Below are 20,496 nucleotides of genomic sequence, written 5' to 3'. Positions count from 1 at the left end.
TGCTCCTTGGGGCTTGGTTTTTTCTTGTCTCTACCAGCATTGTGAGTGAACAGTAACTATTGCTGAACAAGGATTTGAGAGCAAACATCTGCATTCATCACTCGTCTTTCGAAGTTGTGTCTTTAGTGCAAAGCTGAGACTACGCTGTCACTGCAGCAACAAACTTGTTCTTGTCTCGGCATCCATTCATTTTCTAGGTAATATTTCATGACATTTTGAATTTACTGCATAGATGAAAATGGCAGGTCACAGAAAATATTGGTCAGGGAAAAGATGACGAAGAGTAACAAATGTCCTCACACAGGATGTTGTGATTCTCTGGTATGCACTTGCAGACAGACATGTATTTTTGAGTCTGTTTTGTTAGTTGTGAAGAGGTTTTTTGAAACCAAAAGGTAAGGGAGCCAAGTTATCATTCAATTCAAATGAAACAGAATATCTGCGTTGAAATAATAAACTTGTGATTTTTTTTGTGAGAATGTACAGCAACAATAGAAAAAAGTCCCATAATAGCTGTCCTGCTTTTACTTTTCTCAACACTGTTTATTTTCACTGGTAAAGTCCTGGAAAATACCTTCACATCCTCCTGTCTGTGTCTTTTCTGCTTTCAGTTTTCATGAATGCAGCTATTCCCATTGCAGCTGTATTGACGGTGAGTTTGAATTCTAGCTCTTTAATTCACCTAAATATAAAGGATCCAATATGCTTCGCTCAAGATGCTTACAGTTGAGTCTAGTTACGACTGAGCAGAGAGCATCCCGTTGACTTTCCCTCTGTATGGAGGACAGAGCGGAGACAGTGTCTAGTGACATTTCACAGTGACACAGTGTAGGGCTCTTTGACAGCACCACCCTAAATCCTGTCTGTATTTATAGAAGTCCTTCATGGTTGTGGACTTGAGCGGTGACAAATTGGAAAATGCAGACAGATACCAAGGAGAGGGACGATTATAAACGACAAAGATAGACAAGTGATTCATCTTTGATTCGATTTTATCGTGCTCCTCAAACTTAAAAGGACAACTCAGGTTCAACTTGATGCTGACAGCCAGAGGATGACTCCTGTTTCCCTTTGAAAAGGCCATGAGTGACTATAAGCCAGTGCAGGGTTAAGGATGTAAATCCACCCCGTTGAGACCTCAAACCTCAGTCGTTCTGTCCTCCCTCTCACCCTGCAGACGTTTGTGGTTCATGTTCACATCTCCGAAGATGCTGATCTGTCCCCAGCTGTGGCCTTTGCCTCTCTGTCCCTCTTTCACATCCTGGTCACGCCCCTCTTCCTGCTCTCCAGTGTGGTGCGCTCCACTGTCAAGGCTCTTGTTAGGTGAGAAACTAAAATGTGTTTTTACAGCAGAGTGCAATGTCAAAATGTATCGTCTTCTGTTTATACTTTCTTTTCATTGTTTTTGACAAGAACAGACAAAACAAGGGACACAAGACAGAGTCGTCGTAGGTGAGGTGAAATGACATTGTGTAAAACAGAAATGAAAAGAAGCTGGGTTACAGTGCAGTATCAGGAACTGTGCTCGGTCCTTAATGTCCATGATTGCCCTTTAAAATCACGAAGGTCCTGATTTTCCATCACTGTAAGTCACAAAAAACCAGGGTATCTTCCATCTTTTTAGAAGCTACAGTCCACTTTGTTGGTACAGAGGGGAATAAAACAAAGTTATGCAAACAAACTAGATATATATGACAAAAATATAACTTCAAATTCAACAGGAATTTTTCACATTTTTATGGCACGTGGATTATTTTTATCCATTCAGAGGTTCAGGTTTCTGGTTATTGCTTTTTTAATACCTGCTAATAGCACTAAGTAATAAATATCTCAGTAATAAATATCTGTCCTGCTGCTTAAGCCCGGGTGGCACATTTCCCAAATACGTAACACTGAAGTTAAAAACAAGCTCTGAGCCAATTATGAATCTGATCTCTGTAACCACATCTACCCAGTATGAAGACATTTTTGGACACTCCTATAAAATATGAACAGAATTATCATCTTTTTATATAAATGACAATATAGTTGCATAATCTAAAGATAAACTATGAAAGACTGGTTTGTTTTTGACTGTTTATAGTTCAGGAAAGAAGAAGAAGATAGCTGCAGCAACAGAAACACTACTGGCAGTGATCAGAGTAGTGAAAGCAACACGATTAGATGAAACGCTCAACCTTTTCCTGCAGTAGATGGATCAGCTCAATTATCAGATCGGCCTTTGTTCATGTAACAAAGTGCCTCAGATCTCTTTTGTTTTAGTGCACTGGGATGTTGTGCTTATTTACCGCAGTAATTAGCTTCACGATTAGTTTGGCAGTCAAGACATCTGTTGTGATTAGTCCGCTGCAGATTGAGAGATCTGTCTTCCCCCACTACTGATGCTGCACAAGTCAGCAACTCCTCATGTGTATGCCGCTTTGCTTATTATGTTGAGTGACAAAGCTGATGGGTACACTTCTTATATTTTTACAGATCTATGTAGGGCAAGTATGATACAAATGATGAAACCTTATTTTTTTTAAGCTTACATGCTGCAGGGAGGGAGTGTTCTACTGCTCAAGATGTCTTAATAAACATGAGTAAATAAACAAGTACAAAAGGTTCACCCCGAGTTCAAAATGCATATTTTTCCTGTCACCTGTAGCACTATTCATCAGTCTAGATTGTTTTGGTGTGAGTTGCAGAGTGTTGGAGATATGGACTATAAAGATGTCTGCCTTCTCTCGATTATAATGGAACTAGGTGGCCATCTGTATCACTGCGCAGAAGGAGGCATGAATTTACTAATGGATGAGAGGCTTGTGGTTGTGACAGCAACATGTAAATATGAATGGCGTTCTCCTCGGCTGAGCTGTAACATTAGCTAGATCAGTGGTGCTAGGCGAGCTAGCAGTTGATAAACGCTTCCCTCTACAAGGTGATATGGTTAGCGGATGTAGTTTGGTAAAAAGAAAGTAGTTCCTACATGAAACTGCTCACAACAAAGTCTGTGGATTATCTTGAATAACCAGGTCATGATTTCTGTTGAGTTTTTGAAATGTATTCTTTTGCTACTTTGGGGTGAACTGCCCAGTTAAGCAAACATCCAAGTAATCACTGGCAGCACTGGCTTGTGCGGCAGCTCTTCTAAGTATAAAAACTGTTAAATTAAAAGAAAGCAAAGATTCTGAGTCATTAAGGATTCATTAGCACTTTGAATGTCCACTCATCACCATCTTAAACTCCTGGTCCTGTCAGTGCATCAGGGTTTTCCACTGCTCAGAGAGTTCTGGATGTCTTCTAGAGCCCCTTCAGTCTGTATTGTACCGTCTTTCATGGTGATGATCTAATAAAAAACACATACACAAACAAGTAGAGATGAGAAGATGAGATGCGGTCTTTAGTATCATTAGGTGCCACTGGAACTCAATCTCTGGGCACTCTGGGATCTTTCTGAGATAAACAGTCTGCATCGCAAATGAACAATGAAATATTTACATCATAAATAATGTAAGAGCATCGCAAATGGACCATCTCATCAATTACTGTGACTATCACAGAGTAGAAGGATCTTTAAATCTGCCAGTTATCCAGCTGTTTAAGATAATTACTGCAAATATTTCTGTTTCAAACACACACACACACACACACACACACACACACACACACACTGGTCCTACCCAGCCTGTGTGGTATATACTGAAGTTTGTGTGTGCTTTAACGTTAGCTAGCTCAGTGGTGCTAGATGAGCTACGCTAGCAGTAGATACATGCTTCCTTCTGTACAGTTGATGGGTGTAGACCAGTAGAGAGAAAATAGTTCCTATGAAACTGCTCACAGCAAGGTCTGTGGACCATCTTGAGTAACTGGGTCATGATTTCTGGAAAGAGACATTGCTGTCGAGTTTTTCAAATATATTTTTTGGGCACTTTGAGCACCACAAGCTGAGTGCCATCTGGTTGCATTATATACCATGAAGGCATATATTTCTACGGCTGATATCTCCAACACAATCTAGACTGACAAATAGCACTGCAGGTAAGAGGAAAAATAAGCATTTCATTTCTCATTGTCTCTTTAAAAGTGTTGACTTGAGCTATAAAAGTAATCATGTGCAAGAGAATTGAAGTGTTTACTTTCCATATATAATTAGATGAGAGTAAAATTAAGCTTCAACATTTGGCTGTTCTGTGAATAGCAAACTCACTGCTTTACCTGAGGTGGTTATTTACACCTTCTTGATGCATAATCTCTTCACGCGGATAATTAACAACATCTATTATGAATAAATTTACTGCTTAAAAGATCAAAACGGTTTTCTCAGGGTGTGTCATTAAGTCAGTGAGGCAGAACTCTTTTCCTTCAGACTGTTCAGGCAATGAGAGCGTGTCACTTTTAATCCCATCATCTCGATCTTTACGTCTTGAAAATGATCACAGGGCAGGACTGTAATGGGAGGAAATGATGAAACCAACATCAAGCATTTTCCATATGGGCCTTTAGGAGACTAGCTATTACAACAGTGCTGGTGTAAGCACCTTATTAGAGTGGCTTTGGTCTCTCTGAATGTGGAGGCTGCCTGTGATCCTTTGAGGTGTCTATTTTAGGACTGTGTGATCTGACACAATTTGTCAGACACCGGATAGAAAAAAAAAACCCTCACAGATTTGGTTTATCTTCCCACATCATGAGAAAATGTCTCTTTGTAGAGGAAAGAAGCTAATTAGGTGATACTGTAAATGCAGAGTCATTGTGCAGCCTTTAATATATTTCATTTAATTTTCAGAGTTGTCCTGTGGTGAATAAGCATCAGTTCTTCTCCCTGTGGACTGACACTTTTCATGTTTCAAGAGTCATTCTCATCGTATCATGCTAATCATAACATACGTTAATGTCATACTGCAGTGTTTGCACAGGGTTCACTGAGGCATGTTACCTGTGCTTCTCTACTGTAGGCTACACATGACACACATGGATGCATAGATGAGTAGATAGAAGAAAATTAGTGTCAGATCTGACATTTAGCACAGGTTTAGTAATTAGATTTAGGTGGCCTGTAGCACGGAAGCATTTGTTCTCGTTTAGGCAGTGAGGTAAAAGATAAGTGATTTAATTCAGAGATGTAGAGATATGTGAGCGCTCATTGTCAGTGAACTGTGCTCCATAGATTTTCCAATTTGTTTCACTGAATGAATGATGTCACAGCAAATAGGAGGGATGCTGTTACTGTATCTTTACATGAATGAAAGTGACCTTATTTAAGGTCTGTGATGCTTGAGTGCATCTGCTGTAGTAGTTAAATATGGCATAGGTATGTTTTGAATGGTATGTTTGTTTCTCCTCTGTTTAATCTGCAGCGTTCAGAAGCTCAGTGAGTTTTTCTCAAGCGATGAGATCGGAGACGAACAGGAGCCCAGAACGATGGTAACCTCTGGCTCCAGCAATCACAACCAAAACAAATACCAAGCTGTGGTAAGTGCACGTTAACACACAGCTTTGGGTTGGATTGATTTAGACAAGGTCGACGTATGTTTACATGCTATCTCTGAGTGGGATGAGGAAGAGTTGTACTGGAAAGTCACATTTGTGGACATTGTAGTCCTGCAATATGAGAGCAATTTATTTACTTTAATATCTGCTTACTGTCGGCTTAGTACCTGTCTCGTTGGTTGGAATATGTGTGCATACTCCAATTTTTTCTCTCACTATCCCCCCTGCTGCAGGCTGTCTCACTTTGCTGTGAATGTTGTTTTCTTCCTCCACCTTATCGCCCTCCTATTAATAACACCTTTCACCCATTTGTCCTTTGTGCCTGATGTTACACAACACTCCTTTAGTCATCCTCTAAACCTTCATCCTCCTCCTCGTCTTTGTTCCGACACCTCAAGCCCCTTAAGGTGGTGAACCGGAAGCGCCCCCCGAGGGACGACTGGAACAACTACAGCTCACAAGGGGACCATGAGGGTGATGGACCCTATAAGGACGTGGACCAAGACATCTGTATAAAGGTGAGGGAGAGAAAAGGACAGGGTGCATCATCCTCCGCCAGATGCCACCCGGTCAGAAACAACATATGATATTCCTTCAGGTTTTATCGAAATGTCTGAGGTGATGTAGCAGTGGCGTTCACAATTCTTAATATTTTAGCTTTTGGTAAAGGTCAGTCATTTCCAAATACACTGACTGAGTAAAACGGGCAAACACATGTAGCAGTTATGAGCTTTGAGAGACTTCTTTCCATGAGGGATAAAAATCTATAAATTATGTTTTGGCAGTGTTCCTGTTATGGTGTCCTCTCTCCTGATTTGAATAAATACTGTAAATAGTCTGAGGTGTATGGCTGTAGAAAGGCTTCAGTTAAACTGGGTAATTAAAATTAATTTCTGAATCATAAAGCAGGCGACACTGTGGTGCAGTAGTTAGCACTGTCACCTTACAGCTAAAGAGATCCAGGTTTAAATCCACCAGCCGGCCGGGCTCTCTGTGTTGAGTTTGCATGTCCCCGTGTCAGCGTGGGTTTTCTCCAGCTTCCTCCCACAATCCAGACATGCAGTTACTCAGTTACTAAACTGCCCATAGGTGTGAATGTGAGTGTAATGGTTGTCTGTCTCTATGCGTCAGCCTTGTGTTAGTATGGCAACCTGTCCAGGTTGTACCCTGCGTCTCATCCAATGACAGCTGGGATAGGTTCCAGCACACCCACAACCCTGTATCAGGATACGTGGTTACAGAAAATTAATGAATCAAAAAGCAAATTAAAACCATTTATCATATCATGGGTATGACACAGACTTTTCAAATTAAATCTACATAAACTATTGTAGTAAATAATCCAACTAATTTAGAGATTGAAGATGGGACTTAGAGCTATTATGATACACAATATCAACATAATGCCACACAATATGAGCATAGTCCAAAAAAGGGCGTCACAATTGGGTGACAAGTTAAAAGAAGAATGATTGGACTTAAAAAGACTGCCCAGACCTTGGTGTACATCTACATAGGCTACGTAGTGCATATAAGGCTATGATAGTCTTATATACAATATATACTCAGCCTATTTTATGTGTCACTTCCTTCCACAGTAGCTTAAATGCTTCTGATTGCAGTGCTGATTCAAATTACCTGGCCTGGTGTTTCATCATCACAACCTGACAAATCCTGGAAAGATGCTCCTAATTTTTGGGCACTGCAGAATTCAGAATAGCACAAATTTGCATAATTGACATTCACTTCTTATTGCCTCACTGCCACTCTGCATCATTGTTGCTAGATGACATGTTTGTTGTTTCCTTGTTAAAGAGTTCATCTCTGTTTGATATCTGGATGAGTCTGTGCTATGTTCTCCTCAGATAACTAATGGTTATTTCACCTGGACCGATGGACCACCAACACTTTGCAATGTGGACATCAAGATTCCTTTTGGTGAGCGTCAGGCAGTGTGATGTACAATCTGCCTCCTCAGTTCCTCTCCTTATTTGTTTCCCTACCCAATTTCCTCCGGTACCTGTACCTGTACCTGTACCTGTTTAATTACCGTGTTATTGCCTCTCTAACCTCTCAGGGAAGCTGACTATGATTGTGGGCCAGGTGGGTTGTGGGAAATCATCTCTTTTGCTCGCAGCGCTGGGAGAGATGCAGAGGGTATCAGGAACAGTCACCTGGAACAGGTCAGTTCAAGTTCCCTGTAAGCAAGGATGTCTGTGAAAATAATTGAGATCATCCTTTAAACATCAAGTTGCTGAGTCAGTGCTGGAGGATGATGCTAGTCAGTGTTCGTCCTAAATGTCTGGTAGTTACTGTGATTAAGCATCTCCTGTGCCTCAATGAAATGACTCCATGGGCTTTGAGGGTTTTCCTCAGTTTCCTCAACAGGGAGGTGCTGGTCTCATTAACATAACAGTATCTATATAACACTCACCCAGTGTATCAACCTCCTCCCCATCCATTCAATTAAAAAGCAGTAAGATAGTTGTGCAGTCAGGGAAATCTATGTACAATATGTTATACAGTTCATCTTGTAATAGAATGCAGTTCAGAGGTGAAAGGTTAATTTACTCCTCATGGAGACTCCACTCCACTACTCTGGTCAATATTATGGCAAATTCTTCTTCTTCATCCTCAGCCTGTGTGACTTGTGCTTTTTAAATCTCTCTAGTAATTGGTCTGTCAGGGAGCGTTCATTAATGTTTTCCTGCAGCAATAAATTCTACGTCCTTGACAGGACAAGGCACTTAGCATCAAAATCAGACCTCTTACTATGACATGGCAGTATAACATGAATGGATTTGTAGGTCAGTGAAATTGTGCTGATATTGCAGCTCCTATTTTTATGGTTGATAGAGTGTAGAGGAATGTCAGGATCATTTCATGCACTACTGACCCAAAATGAGTCAAATGCAGATGGGGAAGCATTCTAACAAACTCGCTGTAGCTGCAGGCTAGAAACACCCCTTCTTTCAGATGACACCCATGCATGCCATGATAGCACTTAGTAATGACTCATTTCCTTTATGAAGAGATCAGAGTTTTGATCAAATGTAGCTCATATTTCTATGGGGATTGATATTGTAAGTCACTTTGACAAAATTGTTTGCTGAATGAGAAATTCCAGACCTTTTTAGGCAGTGACTCATCAAAGCAGGCTACCTCTGTCTGCGACCTTTTGTAAAAAGTGGCACATGTCTCAACTGTATGCAGTTTTCTATTTTATATTCTAATCTTAAAGGTCACCTACTAGCTTTTTTTTATTGAGCTTTTCCCCATATCCAGCAGCTTCTTTAGCTCAGTTGTTTTTGTGATCCAGGTATGCAACTTTAGTCACGTTATAAGACGTGGTTGCTGAAGAAGGCCATGGGACTAGGCCGTAAGATCCAGAAGAACTAAGATATTTGTTCCCAAGGTCAAGAATTTTTTTTTTACAATATTTTACAACTGTCAAAAAGTAGGTGATCATGTGACCCCTCAGGTGTGTGTTATAGCTTTTAACCCACAGGTTGGAAACCACTGTACTAAATGAATGAAATGTCACTCACTGGAATATTATCACCTGCATCTCAGTTCATTTGAGTTTCTGAGATTTAGGTTAATAGTTCTGCTTTATTGGATGCAGATGGTTCAGTGCATTTTGTAACTGTAATGATTAATTAAGTAGACTGGACTCACTGCACTAAATAATTTCTCGACTCTGATGGCTTTGTGTGTAGTTTTAAAAATGGCAAAAAAAAAAGGGAAGCCCAGTCCACTCATGAGTTTAGACAGCACTAATAGAGCAGGAGCACATTGCTTGGACTTGGCATCTGTTTTTATTGCTCTTTGTGACCCCTGGAGTCATTCTAATAACGTCCTGGGGCCACATTTATAACCTTTGCGTGCGCACAAGAGAGGGCTTGAAGTGGACGTACACCCCTGTCTAAGCATATAACAGGATTAATTTTTAAAAAACACATTTTGGAGACAGGGAAAATTGGCGATGTAGATAATGAGGTGGTAAATTGAAGCCAGACTGTAGAAATTAGATGTGAAAGGCATCACTAAACATATAATGATTCTTTCACACATTAAATTTCACTCAATATTACACATTACTTATAAATCCACTTTATTATAAACACTCAAACCAGCAGTGTTATTTTTTGCTTGTGAGCCATAACTATTCCATGAACAACTTTCAATGTAAAAGATAAAACCTAACTCAAATGTCAAATCAAATTCTGCTCAATATTTCATCAGCAGTGTCTCACCACCACATTCCCCACCCCCTAACACAGAGGAGGGGGTCGGACTGTAGGCTGCTGACACTCATGGTCAGCTGTCTAAATGCTGCATGATGCCAGGGTGTGGCAGGTGGCAGGATTCAGGCTGGCTTCCCTCTCCCTGATATTAAGCATGAATAGAGATCCAAAATAACATCAAATCAGCGCTTTTAAAAACTGCAGAAAAGGGCATCAGTAATTTTTCGGTAATATCTTCTAATACTATGCATGTATGATCAAGTACAGTATAGTTTTCATATAGTTTTGGTGTCTTAAATCACTGCAGTGACCACGACTGAGAGGCATCGCAGTGGCTGCCACACTAACTCTGCCTTTTGCAGTCACCTCACAAGGCACCTCTTCACCACCTGCACATATACAGTAGATTGTGTAAATTACTGAAGATAGTGGGGTGCAATTCTCCTTTTATGTTTGTTTATCTTTGCACCCACCTTTAAATGTGACTGTCCTGTTTCTTGGACTCACCCCATTAACCGCAGCAGCAAGATGTTTCCACTGGCTGTACTTTCTTTTATTTATGACCCTGATGCTGTGGCCACCAAACAGTATGTGCTCTCTGTCCTCCACCCACAAGCCCCTTGATTTCTGTGTGGGAAAAATGTTCCCATTCCTTTTGGTTGTTGCCATAGTACAGCATATAAAGAACCTCTGATCAGCAGACTCATTTTTATGCATTAACATTCATGAGGTGCTTTGCATTCACTGTTTATGTTTGAATGTGGGCGTGTAGAGGGTGGAATAAGAGATGGCTCTACGTGGGGACAGTTCTAAGTGGATGTGGGATTTATAAAAGGAAAGTTTGCACTGGCAGGCGTATGCACGGTTTTATGAATCAGAATATTTTTGGTTTTCCTCATTTGTATGCGCAGGCCTGCCGTAGAATGTGGATGGTCAGTTTCAACAAAAGTAAACCCAGTGCCTCTAGAAAAGCAGAACACGTGAAATAGCTCAGCTGAAACTGAATCCTCATCCCCCGCCTGATGCATTCTGGGAGTCATTAGCTTCTATCTCCTCCATCGGAGTATCTCGTCACCTCCCCAGGATAGTGCTGCTATCAGTCTCCATTTGTCAACAAAGTTTAGTTCCCGCTACTTGATCGCCATGGTGTCCCTGGCAGCCACACACACATTCACACGGTGGAGCTGGCACTGCCTCTGATATTAGGTTGGATTGCACACCCCGCCGGGCGCCGAACCCTCTCACTTATCATCAGTGTCCCAGGGAGAGACTAAGGAGCTGTCATTTAGACTCTGCCTTACTGAAGCATTCAGACACATTCAGAGGAGTTTGTCTGTATGTTTCCACTATGTCTGTCGCTGTTATTGTTGTGCTGTGTTTCAGTCGGTCATATTTGGAGCTGCACACGCATGAAACGCTATATCTAAGGGTAAGCTGCGAGGATTTGACAGATTCAGCACATAATAAAACCCAGTAGATACAAATCACTGAGATAAGAAATATAAAAAAAGCAAAGGGGGGATTAATGAGAGCATCATGTGCCTGGCAGGAGTAAACAACATGACTAATGAAAACAGCCCACATTTAAGCTTGTCAGATTTATGAGGAGGGCCTCATGACTTGTGTGAGGATGATTTGTGGCTGACAGTCAGCTGTTACTGATCAGGTGATGGTATTCATGTCCTCAGCACTCCACCTGAGCTCACCATGCTACATGTGTTCATGTATTCAGCTCATAAAAACTAGTTTGCAGGATGTTACAGTGATAGCGCAGTTGTATAACAACAGTCGTGCTTTATGCTGCTAGTGTCTCTATTGTGTTGGTCACTTGCTTTTGATCGTCTGATCAGTTTTTGATGGGTCAAATAACAGGTCATGTAAGACGACATATTTCCTTGAGGGTGTAATATGTTTGCTGATATCGTATTTTACAAACCTGTCAATCCCATCCCTCCCTCCTTCCGCACCCACCTGCTCCCTCTCGCTCCTGTTGCCCCTCTGCTGTCCCACTCCAAATATGGCACAGAGCAGGGAGCGTCTGGGATTTCTCTTTCCTTAAAGTAGGTGACTATTTGTATCTCGACTTCTGTATCCAGTCAAAGCAGTGCAGGTTGGATATCTTGTGTTCAGTAGCATAGCCAGTTGGATAGCGAGGTTTTGACACCAAACCGTACCTGTTGAAGTAATTAACTGCAACACTTCAACTGACTGACACCATGTCCCGAACCAGAGGGTGAAATTAGCACTTTATTGTAAAATATATTGTTTTTAGCTGGGTTTCAGTTATTGAATTAGAAAAGTCAGTGATAATGACCTTTAAGAGATTAAAATGGATGTTTGTTGACAAAAAGGGCAGCATTATCAGTCATTATCAGGCGTGGTCATCCCAATGAGCATGCACCATTACTCCCTGTCATCATCAGTGGACCTCAAGCACATTTAATTTAATTAAAGACCATTAGAAACTGTGGGAAGTTCCTCAGCCTGGCTTTGATGATTAGAAATTCAGGCTTCAGTGTCTTGTAAGTGTCATTATGTGACGAGGTCTGATGAGGCTATTTTCTGAAGTGCTTTCATTATGTGTTTTTAGAAATTGCTCAATTTAGCTCTCAGAATTAAGTACATCCCCATCCCCTTACAAGAAAGCTAATTTGAGATTTGACATAATAATTATTATCTTGTAATCTCACCACATTTTTCACTTCAGAACATCTGCTTTAAAAGAATTTATTTTCCACATTTTCCATATGTGTTTTTTGTTTTACATGCAACTGAAATGGGAAAAATATCATCATAAAGATTTTTGTAGTATGTAGATTATTTGTATTTATACTCTTGCCACTTTCCATCCCACCGTCTTTGTAACTTCTAACTCTTTCAACCTCTTTAATTAATTCCTGTAATACTTGACACCGATTCCGTTCTTTTTGGAGAGCAGCCAGTATAGCTTGAGATATCTTTGTGCACAGATATAGAAAGCCAACCATATTATTAAGAGCTCACTATAATTTAAAAATATTTTCAAAAGTAATATTTGCCTTTGCAGTAATATTTAGTGTTGTTAATGTGTATTTTTTTAATGAGTCTTTTTTCTTTTTCTTCTTTTTTTTTTTGCAATTGATGTGAACATTATGGCATTGCTCCTTTTTATGTTAATTTCTTGTTTTTCCCTTTTTTTTCTGAAAAGGAGTTTTATTTTACAACTCAATGTTGTAAATGTTTTTTTTAAACCTAAATTTAGGAGGTCCACTGCATGAGCTTAAAAGACTTATTTGCATCTTTTGTAGGGCTGAACAATTAAGTGGGCTTTTGTCGAAAATGCAATATGAACTAGCGCAATATCCAAATCGCAGGGGGCTTGATATTTGTTCAAAACAAAGTATGTGTCAAAGTATCATTCTAAATTAAGTACTGTGACACTGCAGAGATGTCACAGCCTTCAAATCGTGTTCTACAGGCTTAAGAAAAAATCTGTGGTACAGATCCTTGCAAATCATACCATGATCACTGTAATAAAAATAATAATACCACAATGATCAATTCATCAAATCGTTCAGCTCTGATCTCCCATCCATCTTTAATTTCTTTTCTTCTTGGTTTGTTTGTTTATTTGTTAGAAGTAGTATTATTGAATCACTACGAAACTAATTTAACTGGAGCCAACAAACTCAACATGTATGTTCTGCGGGAAAAATAAAAAACAAGATGATTTATTAAAGAAATGTCAGCTTTCGAATTTTTAAAATCATGATAATCATGTAATCAACTAAGTGTCATTATTTTAATATATAGCATTTTTAAAATATATATTAAACAATAAATAAAATAAATGTAACACATTATATTCATTTCTGTTTTCTCTCAAGCTCTGTTATTTATAGGTCTTAAGTTCAGTTTAACACCTCCTGCCTAGAGTTACCGACACCTTCATGTCAACGTCTTTCCCTTATATTACAGTCAGCACATACAGGGGTGTTTACATGTATGTTTGTGACACGTCAGAGCTTCTTAAATATCAGTCACCACTTCACTTCCTAACAGCTGTGATCCTACAACTGCTGCAATAAATTGGTGTAAATCAGCCCCTCGCTCTGTGCATGCACTCAGACGTGATCAGAGTAACCTTCTCAGGATGAGAGAGGTGTCAACTTGTCAAAACTAAAAATACACCGCAGCTTCTACTGAGCATGTGCAAAGCTCCGAAGAGCCAATCAGATGTTAATGACTTTAGAAGTCAGAATGTGAATGGTTATGTGCATGCATGCGAATGTACTGCATGTGTGTGTGCACTTTGAGCTGTTTAATTATTCTAAAAATAAGAGTTTATGCAAGTTTTGAGCCTTTTCAAATCACATCACCACACTTCTTAAGTGTCCCCTGGCATCTGGGAATTTTGCTGTATTTTTATAACAGTTGCAGAATTGTTAGATACACTTCCATTTATATGTATTTTCCTCTATTTTCTGCAGCCTGCCAAACTTGGAGTCTGAAGGAGATGAAAGGTAAGTCAGAGTAAACTGGAAAAATGCCCAAGCACCCAAACATAAACAAGAGCCATTATGTAACTTTATCTCTTCTTTATCTCTTACTCCTGAGGACAAAAGTCAGTGTGAGTCAAGTACATTCAAAATATTTACAGCTGGCAGTGCACTATTCCCGATGAGAGGAAAGACATGTGATCTAGCTGTTGTACGTAACTAATAGTGGACGCTATACATATTTAAATGAAGCTCTGCTGACAGGTCAGAATTGTCACAGGTTTAGCTAACACAAATAGTGGAGTTATTTTAGCATACTGTGGATTATTGTTTCTATTTGTAACTTGACAGGCCATGCCACACACACACACACACACACACACGCACACACACACACGCACACAATAAGGCATCCATGTCGCATATCTGGCAACAGCATAACAACCGAGCATTTGACAGCTGGTGTCTTGTCAGTGGGTGTTTCTGTCTAACCAGACACTGACAGAACGTGGAACTTTTAGCTCAGTGTATCTATTGATAGCATTGTGTTGTGTCCACAGAAACAAGAATAACAGTACAGCACAGCACGTACCTTTGTTTTTATAGTTGGTCCACAGTGAATAAAAACAGTGTGCAGTATAAACAAAATACTGTGGTACAAAAAAATAGTAAATCCCTGTGCACAGCGGCGCAGTGCTTCTTCTAGGTGCCAGCTGGTGCAGGATAAATCACAGTCAAGAGTTCAAAAACTTCCAGCGCACACTAGAATATCAGGATTGACACAAAGTTTATTCAAAAATGTTTAACAACAAAAGGAGCGAACAACGCGTTTCGCTTGTTGCGTCATCAGATTCACTCTTGATTGTCATCAGGTGTGTGCTTAAATAGTCGGGGCAAGTAACAACCAGACAATCAATCAATCAATGAGAAACAAATACAAAGTACATAACCTAGCTGTAATATTAAAGGGAGAGTGCATACAATATAAATAGAAATAGATATCAAAACAGTGATACAAGAAAATACTTTACAATTGCACAGTTCATCATCCGACAAGATTCAACTCTAATTTTGAAGTAGAGTGTGAACCATATAAATAGTATAGATCAAAAAAGAGAAAAAAATAAAAAAATAAAAAATTGTTTTTACATACTTGTAATGATGAGATATAAAAATGCAAAATACATAATCTGGCTGTACCAACTCATATAAACAGGGGAGAGTGAGTACAGTATAAATAGTCAAATAGTCAAAATTTTTTTAGAAATACATATCAAAAACAAGTGGGCCAATATAAGAGATATAAACAAAAGAGGAGATACTCCAGAAGTTACAAAGGTTATTCCACAATCTACAATATCTACTCTAGCATTCCTGTCTACACAGGGGAGGAGGGGAGGGGGATGTGGTGTCGCTTTAAGATTCTTTTAATCTCACCCCGTGACCAATATCATGTTACTTGGAATGATCACTTCCATTTTTACACCGAAGTCATTCAGTGTTTCCCACAGAATTAGATTCTATGGGCCTTTTCCAAACTGGACCCAACCTACCACTGCTCCTTTGCAGAGTGTAACTCCATTTGTAGTCACCTTCACATTTGAAGTGCCCTTCATCAAGGTGTAGGATATAAATACAGTGGCCAGCTTGAAGACAAACTGCCTTCTCTGTCTCTCTCTCTCGTTACTTTTTGTAACCATGGTTAAAAATAAAACTTCATTGCGCTTATATTTGATCTGTATGTGCTGCTGTTTCCCTGAATGTCCATGTATTGTCCTTTTGTCATTCAAATTCAAAAGAAACAAATAACTCAAATGAATAAGTAAATTAAGAATTAAAAAAAGGAATGAATAGAAACGTACTTCTTATCTTTGCTTGTGGCTTTTCTTTACTTTTTTCTGTCAACTTTTTTGTGTTTATTTGGGTTTATTTGCTTGTTTTTTGCAATTGTTGTAAATATAGGCTGACAATATACAATCACATGAATGGGACTGTTTATCTAGAGAGTAGAGAAGGGTATATTTTATCCAAAATACAATGTATGATATTAATGTCTGTATGAAAGTATTAAATGTCTATCTTAGATTTAGCAGTTTACGTTTGAAAGGGAAGTTACTTGGAACTTTATCTGTATGCGGTCTTCCATGACAAACACAATATGGTGTTACACATGGTCAGTAAGCATTACTTAAGGCTCGTTTTGGATGGTTTTATAGCCCGCTTCCACCCCTGGCTAGTTGGTCTGGGGCGACAGTGAATGTGGCGAGCCTCATTATGAGTGCAGAAACGCAGTGAAAGTGGGTAGGAAGAGGGTGTAGGGAGTGGTTTAGGAAAGGCCCCAGGGGCGAAAATCCCATTTCATAGTTGGGGGTGACAATAAAAAGTAAAATTTTAGAGAATAATTCCAGGGGGGGGGACAAGGAAAAAAAGTTGTAGCCTGTTTTTTATAGACCATCTTTTACTGCAATTTGACGCTTTAATCTTCTCTCTATCTCTCCAACAGGCAGAGTGAATGTCTATACTAACTAAACTAAACTAAAACTAAAACTAAACATTTCCTGCAATTAAACTGATAAACTGGTTTATAAACAGTGTGCTGTGATATCTGCCACTGCGCACCTCATAACCATGCGTAATAGTCGCGCATAATGACCGCTCCTCGTCTGCACGTCTTTCATGTTTGTCTCACTGAGAGGAGGAGAGCCTACAGACAGGTACCCATTAGCGACGCTCCGTCACAACCGTGCGTAATAGTCGCGTGTAATGACAGCTCCTCGTCTGCACGTCTTTCATATTTATCTCACTGACAGGTGGAGAGCCTACAGACAGGTACCCATACGAGCCGCTCCGCCACAACCGTGCGTAATAGTCGCGCGTAATGACCGCTCCTTGTCAGTTACACTGCACGTCATTCATGTTTGTCTCACTGACAGGTGAAGAGCCTACAGACAGGTACCCATTGCTCCGCCACTGACTGCTCTTGTCCTGTCCTCTCCCTCTTCTTTCTCTCCTGTCCTCTCTATCACTAAACTCTGAGCTTAATCATTAGCTTTTAGCTTAGCAGCACTCGTGATGAGTAGGCTTTTGAACAATGCAGGAGAAATGTTGCAGACAGTTTATATTATCAGCCTGGGCCTGGGGCTTGTTGTAACAGTAAATGGGATGTGTTGTAACATGTGTAAGTTAAACTGTGTCTGTGTGAGTGAACATCTTACCCTGCAATGCGCAATGTGGGCAGCCGGGTCCAGCCACACGCTGCTACTGCTGCCAAGCAGTCCCGCCCGTTGGAAAGAGTGTGGGATATACCACTACTATGAATGGGGGGGGGGACTAAATCTTTTAAGATTTAAATAGCACATTATTGCGCGATTATAATGAGCACCGCTTACATTGTGCTTTCAATAAATACTACTGCATTGTTCAAAAATTATTAATTGTGTCACAAATGATTCTAGGGGGGGACAACTTTACTGAAGGGGGAGTCATGTCCCCCCTGTCCACCCCGGGATTTCTGCCCCTGAAAGGCCCTATTTGCGGCGCTGGAGGAGGTGTTTCTGTATGAATTTATGAATGGTTAAATTAAGCACATTCACTGCACTTGGCGCTCTACTGCTTTGTCTCCTCAGACGGAGCGCCCAGAGTAGGCTACACTCTGCTGCTCTGAAAGTGTGGTGCTCTGAATAACCAAATGTTATACTCCAACAGTGCTGCGAATTTACCAATGGTCAGTTTGTGCAAGAGTGTGCTCTGGTACTCACAGTGACTATTTATGCATAACCCAATGTGCTTGTGAGAAAGAGAGAGAGAGCGAGATTGGGGCGTGCAGCTAAAAAAAAACAGAAAGTCAGTATGTGGTGGGCCACCACAAATAAATAAATGTGTGGGGAAACTCTGGGAGCTCAGATTTTATATACACTAGCACTGTTCATATATTAAAACTGTCAAGGTTGGTTTTATTTTGTCATACATACAAAAGATTCTTCCAAATGTATACCCAGCACACAAAACAGTAAATAGCATAAAACACAATCAAGATGAAGTACATAAAACTGAGGCATTCAAAATAAATCTTCTCCCTGAATAATCTCCAACAACTAACTACTTGACTGTAATCTACAAAACAAATCAGTTCAGTGGAACTGTTTCTGGCGACTTGGGTATTTTTAGCTTACCCTGTCTCTTTGCTTTGCAATTGTTGTCGTTTGTTGAGAAAAGCTGGCGGACAAGATCAGGGATAGACACTGCTGTCTAGTCAGGAAGGAAGAAGGCACATAGTGTGTGTGTGTCACCCCCAGTCCATCTTAGTAAGTCTTTCTCTCCTCTCAGGATGAAGTGCTCAGAAACATGCCACCCAGTAAAACTGGTGAGGAAAGAAATCAAATCATTTCACTGAACGTCCCTGTATTTCCCTGGACCGATCAAATGAAAAACGAGGTGTTAGATTGCCTCAGCAGTTCCTCTAATGGTTATGGCATGGTTCAAGCACCAGCACTTCACTGTAAAACAGAAAGTTAGATCAATCTTTCTGTTTATTTGATGAGTCTTCAAGTTTCCAACACATTCTCTGGCCAGAAATACATTTACACATTTCTGGAAGTTTAGTGTTTGAACACGTACACGAGTCATTCCTTTCTCACTTCAAACACCCTGCCTTTACAGTTATAGCGTAGCTCACACAGAGAGAGACATACATACACCAGATGAACAGGATACCAGCAAACAGCAACAAACATCCCGACAGCCACAGACCCCGTGTTGACGTACTAATCTCAGCCCAAGGAATCAGATCCCCTGAGAACTGAATGCGTCAGAGTCCAAACGGGTTGATGCTGATTTCCATATCAGCAAATTACAGGAAGAAAAATTGGGATGGGGTGGGGGGTGAGGGGTTATTTTTAGGGAGGATAAGATCACAGCTAATGATAGATGTGTTCATGTAGGGCAGTGGTTGGCCTGCTCAGACATGATTGCCATAGTGAGGGAAGACTATATGTGTTAGTGTGTGTTAGTTTGTTTTCTGTTAATCATTACAGCGTGAAAGTGGAGTCAATACTCAGTATTGCTTATCTAATGTATTTATGTGTCTTTGATATTGTCTCCACAGTCCCACAGACAGAGATGTAGCTGGTGATGGAGAAATCAGGTGAGCTCAGACAGCAACATGCTACACCAACATGGGCTCACTCATTAAATACAACAGCTTGGTGGGTGGCCCCTTGCTTCAAACTATGACGCACCTCCAGAGACAGTTTTGGACACTCAGGGATGGCGGGTCAATTTCCGCTTGTTACTCTTAGGACTGACTGAGGCTCATTTCGGCCTTCAAAGTTCTCATTTAAGTATTTGCTACTATCACCAAATCTGCACCTATGGCTGCGCCATCCAGGCCCGCACACTAAGCTTCCATGCCTGTGGCGGCATAGCCCTCGTGGCTCCTTTTTTTATGTCTGAAATAGACACTAAAGGGTGCCTTGTGCGTCAGAATCACACATTGACGACCACTGACCAAGCTGCCATATTTGATGCCCCGGGAATGAGAGTGGGCTACCTACACACCAGGCGGTCTCCATGGAGATGCATCACCATTATCAGCGGAGCGGAACAGCAATTCTCATGCTTATCTAGAAATCCACCCAAGATAATCGAGAACAAGATATTCCCTCTGCTCTCATATTTACCCCCGACCCTCAGCCGCATATTGACTTCACAAATACACCGCAGTCCCTAATGATTTCTGGTCTTTATGGACTGGAGTTATTATTCTGCATCGCCAGTTTCTGAGTCCCTGTGATCCAGAGGTTAATCAGTTTCCTAACCTGTGTGGGAAACCTCATTAAGAAGCAGAAATTGAACATGGAGAGCATATTATTGTTTGGTTGACACTTCTGCTTGTGTTTTAAAACCTCTGGTAGGAAGAGAGGCGCTGTGGCCTACGCTTCCCAGAAGCCCTGGCTGTTGAATGCAACAGTGGTGGAGAACATCACCTTTGAGATGCCCATGATAAAACCGAGGTAAGAAATCATACCTGAACCAAACCAATGGTTTTAAAAAATGATCGTGTGATGGTTGTATTGGTTCAAACCATGCTGAGCTCCTCCACGGGAGCCATGGGAGTTTTATGGGGGCATTTTATTATTATATAACAGTCAAGAGATGACAAAAAGAATAGAGGAAAAAGATGGAAAAGAGCCCTGGCCGACTCAAACAGGAAAGGATGCTGCTGTAAACCCAGAGGACACCAGGGCACAAAAACCATAAATGCATTTAATTTATTATGCACACACAGAAATGAGCAAAGT

At 40.5% G+C, this 20,496-nt stretch overlaps 1 protein-coding gene across 9 annotated transcripts in view; it reads left to right on the top strand.

Annotated features, from left to right (window-relative positions):
- The window catches only part of abcc8 (ATP-binding cassette, sub-family C (CFTR/MRP), member 8), an 85,846-nt gene that overhangs the window by 37,238 nt on the left and 28,112 nt on the right, over window positions 1-20,496 (top strand). For 6 of the 9 annotated variants that reach the window (XR_013491629.1, XM_078168042.1, XM_078168041.1 and 3 more), the window contains 9 exons: window positions 612-652; window positions 1,178-1,323; window positions 5,340-5,454; window positions 5,820-5,990; window positions 7,338-7,410; window positions 7,550-7,655; window positions 14,189-14,221; window positions 19,302-19,340; window positions 20,110-20,208. Coding sequence is in view for 8 of the 9 variants with exons in the window: in XM_078168042.1 (XP_078024168.1) it covers window positions 612-652; window positions 1,178-1,323; window positions 5,340-5,454; window positions 5,820-5,990; window positions 7,338-7,410; window positions 7,550-7,655; window positions 14,189-14,221; window positions 19,302-19,340; window positions 20,110-20,208 (823 nt within the window). In the remaining variant the exon portion in view is untranslated. The remainder of the gene's footprint in view (window positions 1-611; window positions 653-1,177; window positions 1,324-5,339; window positions 5,455-5,819; window positions 5,991-7,337; window positions 7,411-7,549; window positions 7,656-14,188; window positions 14,222-19,301; window positions 19,341-20,109; window positions 20,209-20,496) is intronic. The other 3 variants (XM_078168044.1, XM_033634139.2, XM_078168043.1) reach the window with 1 other exon arrangement.

This window comes from Epinephelus lanceolatus, chromosome 5 (assembly GCF_041903045.1).
Source record: "Epinephelus lanceolatus isolate andai-2023 chromosome 5, ASM4190304v1, whole genome shotgun sequence".
NCBI classification, from domain to species: Eukaryota; Metazoa; Chordata; class Actinopteri; order Perciformes; family Serranidae; genus Epinephelus; species Epinephelus lanceolatus.
This window is presented reverse-complemented; position numbering and strand designations above follow the sequence as displayed.